This window comes from Rutidosis leptorrhynchoides, chromosome 6 (assembly GCF_046630445.1).
Source record: "Rutidosis leptorrhynchoides isolate AG116_Rl617_1_P2 chromosome 6, CSIRO_AGI_Rlap_v1, whole genome shotgun sequence".
In the NCBI taxonomy this organism is placed as follows: Eukaryota; Viridiplantae; Streptophyta; class Magnoliopsida; order Asterales; family Asteraceae; genus Rutidosis; species Rutidosis leptorrhynchoides.
The window spans coordinates 362,094,787-362,098,522 of NC_092338.1; the positions used below are offsets into that span (position 1 = coordinate 362,094,787).

Sequence of the window (3,736 nt, forward strand, 5' to 3'; positions counted from 1 at the left end):
CATCATTGGGCCGCAATATGACTTACGATATAAAATATCATTTTGGATGATGTTCATTGGTGTTCGCTCACGAACCAAACGAGCTTCGGGTTTGTCATCCGGCAAAACATTATTGCGGATGTACTGTATGATTGGTTCCATCCAATTTGGCTGTTCTTCTTCAATAGACGCACCCATTAGATCATCATCAATTGACTTGCTTGGCAACTCCTCAACCCAAACTTGCTTTTGAAAGTGCGAGAATGTTAACGTGGTCAACTTGCTTAGCGCGTCCGCTTTCTTATTTTGGCTTCTTGGCACTTGTGCAAGCTCAAAATGCTCGAATCGCGCAGCCAATTTTTGCAATAACTTCAAATTTTTTTGGATTGAGAGTTCATGCGCTTCGAAAGAGCCATTGAAATGATTTGCCACTAACTGTGAATCTGTGTAAGCGCGCAGTTTTGTGACATGCATTTTATGCGATATATTCAAACCAGCAAGTAGCGCTTCATATTCAGCTTCATTATTCGTGACATCGAAATTGAAACGTAGCGCGTATGTATGCTCCTCACCACCTGGGCTGTTAACACTAAACCCGCACCAGTATCCTCGGCGCATGAGGCTCCATCGGTAAATAAATCCCATGTTTCACCTTGCACAGGCCTTAGCTCTGTTCGCTCATGGATTACTTCCATCTCGCCAGACATCTCTGCGAGGTAATCCGCTAAAACTTGTCCCTTTACAGCGTTGCGCGGGAGATATGAGATTTCATAAGCACCTAACTCCACTGCCCACATCGCGAGCCTACCAGATATTTCTGGCTTTGTTAAAACTTGCTTTAGTTGCATGTTAGTTAACACATGGATTGGATGCCCTTGAAAATATCTCCGCAATCTTCGCGATGTTTGTATAAGCGTGTACACAAACTTTTCGATGGGAGCATAATTTATTTCACTACCCGTAAAAGCTTTGCTAACAAAATACATCGGCTTTTGTATTTTGTCCCTTTCCGCAACTAAAACTGAGCCAAAAGCCTCATTCGCCACTGATATGTAGAGGTAAAGGATTTTTCCCTCTATTGGTGCCATTAATGTAGGCAAAGTTTTAATAATTTCTTCATTTTTTGAAACGCGGTTTCAGCCTCGCTTGTCCATATAAAGCTTTTTTTCTTTAGACAATCCTTTAAAGTTTTGAAAAATGGCAATTGTCTTTCTGCTGCCTTGGACAAGAATCTTGTTAATGCAGCTAATTTGCCCGTCAAACTTTGCACCTCCTTAACCGTCTTAGGCGCAGTCATATTTTCGATAACCGTAATCTTCTTCGGGTTAGCTTGAATACCCTGTTCAGTAACGAGATAGCCCAAAAACTTTCCTTCTGTTTCGCCAAAACTACATTTCGACGGATTAAGTTTCATATTTATCCTACGCAATGTATCAAATGTTTCTCACATATCGATCATAATGCGCGCTTGCGTTGTACTTTTGATTACCAAAATCATCTACATAAGCCTCAAGGTTGCGCCCAATTTGGGTTTCAAACGCAGTGTCAACTAATCGCTGATATGTGGCACCCGCATTGATTAAACCAAAGGGCAACATTATATAAGAAAATATACTTTTGCCTGTGTGGAAAGCGGTTTTATCTTCATCTTCCTTAGCCATTGGAATCTGATGATATCCCCTCGCGGCATCTAAAAAATATTTGAACGGAAAAGCATGTAACGACTTCACTTTCAAATCAACATCTGGAAGCGGATAATTATCTTTAGGACATGCTTTATTTAGATCCTTGAAATCAATACACATCCTCCATGAGCCATCAGGCTTCTTTACTAAAACCGGGTTCATAACCCATGATTGGTATTTAACTTCACGCAAAATCCCTGCTGCCACCAGCTTTGTTACCTCCTCACATAACCATTTAGTGCAATCTGGGCCATACCCCTGTGCTTCTGGACTACAGGCTTTAAGACAGGATTGAAATTAAGTCTGTGTTCCGCAATATGACGCGGAACACCGGTCATATCCTTCTCACACCAAGCAAAAACATCCATGTATTCCATGAGTAATTACACAATCTGCGCTTTTGTATCCGCACTAATATTGAGGTCAATTTTAATTTTTGATCCGGATACTCAAGATTAACCACCACCATGTTATCCTCAGCATCAGTGCATTCTTTACTGCACTTTTTATATTAACAGCTGCACAAATGGGGATAATACTCGCCGAGCTTACCGTCGCCACACCTTTACGCGTTGTAAATTTAATCATGCCATGAATGGTAGATGGAACAATTCCAAATTTGCCCAACGCGGATCTGCCTAATAACATATTGTAGCGAGAAGAAGTCCGCATAACATAGAAATCTAATTCTGCTTGGCGCACCAAATTAGCATTATTTTCATCAAAAAACTCAATATTTAAAGACAACTGCTCTATAGGCAATGAAAATTTTCCCACAAAGCTGGCTAGCGAGGCAGTGGTGGATTATTCGCCTTAATACTCTCCGGTAATTGAACAAAACAGTGTTCATAAACAACATCGACACTACTGCCATTATCAACATGAACCTTCATAACTGTAATTCCATTCTGCGCAATTTTGCACGATATTACTATCGGCATTTCAGAGAAATCTTCGCTTTGCATTTCGGGGAAACTTATTGGCGCGAACTGCCATTTCTGAAACATTTTTGCAGATTTTCGTTTTCTTCCCCTCTTTTGAGCATTTGCTTGCATAACAACAGCAGTATCACAATCTTTTCCAGTATTGCTCGTCATTTCAACGAATAAACACAACGTCACAAATTTTACACGCGTTCACCTGTGAATCATCAAAACAACACACGATTAAAATTAAACAGGCCAATTCATTGTTCGATAGCACAAAACAAAAAATTTCGAGTTTAATTTTGTACGTGTCCCACAGATGGCGCCAATTGATCAATCCTATATTAATTTTACTTAATTAAGGATTGAGTGCAATGAGATTAATGGGAGAGAATGGGGTGTTGTTGTTTGTTTTGGGCCCTGATGATCGTCTTTCACTTTTGCAAATAAGTGATCAACCACCCCGACCCGGTCTTGACTCTTGATTAGCTTAATTCACCTTAACACAATGTAAAAATTCCTTGGGCAAAGTCACAAGTGAAAATTACAAAGGCTTGGGCAAATGGCAGAGAATCAACCACTTATAAATGAGAGTCCATGCTCCCTATTTATAGTTTTTAGAATATTCGCGGTGTGCGGATTAACTATCATCCGCATTGACTTGGCGGAAAGAATCCGCAATCTTTATTAATGCGCAATCTGATCCGCTAACTTAACTTGCAGCGGATCTTCCAAACCCTTTAAGCACACATCGCGTAACTTCCGTTTTTAGTCTTTAGTACTTAAAATATACATATACAACACTATGTATATGATCATTAACCAGTATGATGTCATCTACGTACAGAAGTAGATAAGCCGTGTGATTGCCATGAGTTTAAATAAATAGAGAGTGATCCGACGAGCTGTGATGGAAACCAATAGAAGAAGCAAAAGATGCAAACCGTTGATACCACGCACGAGGTGCCTGTTTTAACCCGTATAATGATCGTTTTAATAAGCAAACGTGGTCTGGTTTTGTTGTGTCTCGAAAACCATATGGTTGATACATGTAAACTGTTTCGTCGAGAGAACCATGAAGAAACACATTCTTTACATCAAGTTGATTTATGTTCCAAGATTTTGATAAAGCAATGGAGAGCACTA

General features: G+C 39.9%; 1 protein-coding gene across 1 annotated transcript; it reads right to left on the reverse strand.

Moving 5' to 3' along the window:
- Positions 1-1,412: 1,412 nt before the first annotated feature.
- On the reverse strand, positions 1,413-2,761 carry LOC139854847 (uncharacterized). The gene is made up of 4 exons (XM_071844125.1): positions 2,485-2,761; positions 2,217-2,416; positions 2,052-2,166; positions 1,413-1,942 (listed from the first exon to the last, which is right to left on the reverse strand). Exons 1-4 carry the CDS (start codon positions 2,759-2,761, stop codon positions 1,413-1,415), a joined length of 1,122 nt encoding a protein of 373 aa, XP_071700226.1.
- Between the last annotated feature and the right edge of the window lie 975 nt (positions 2,762-3,736).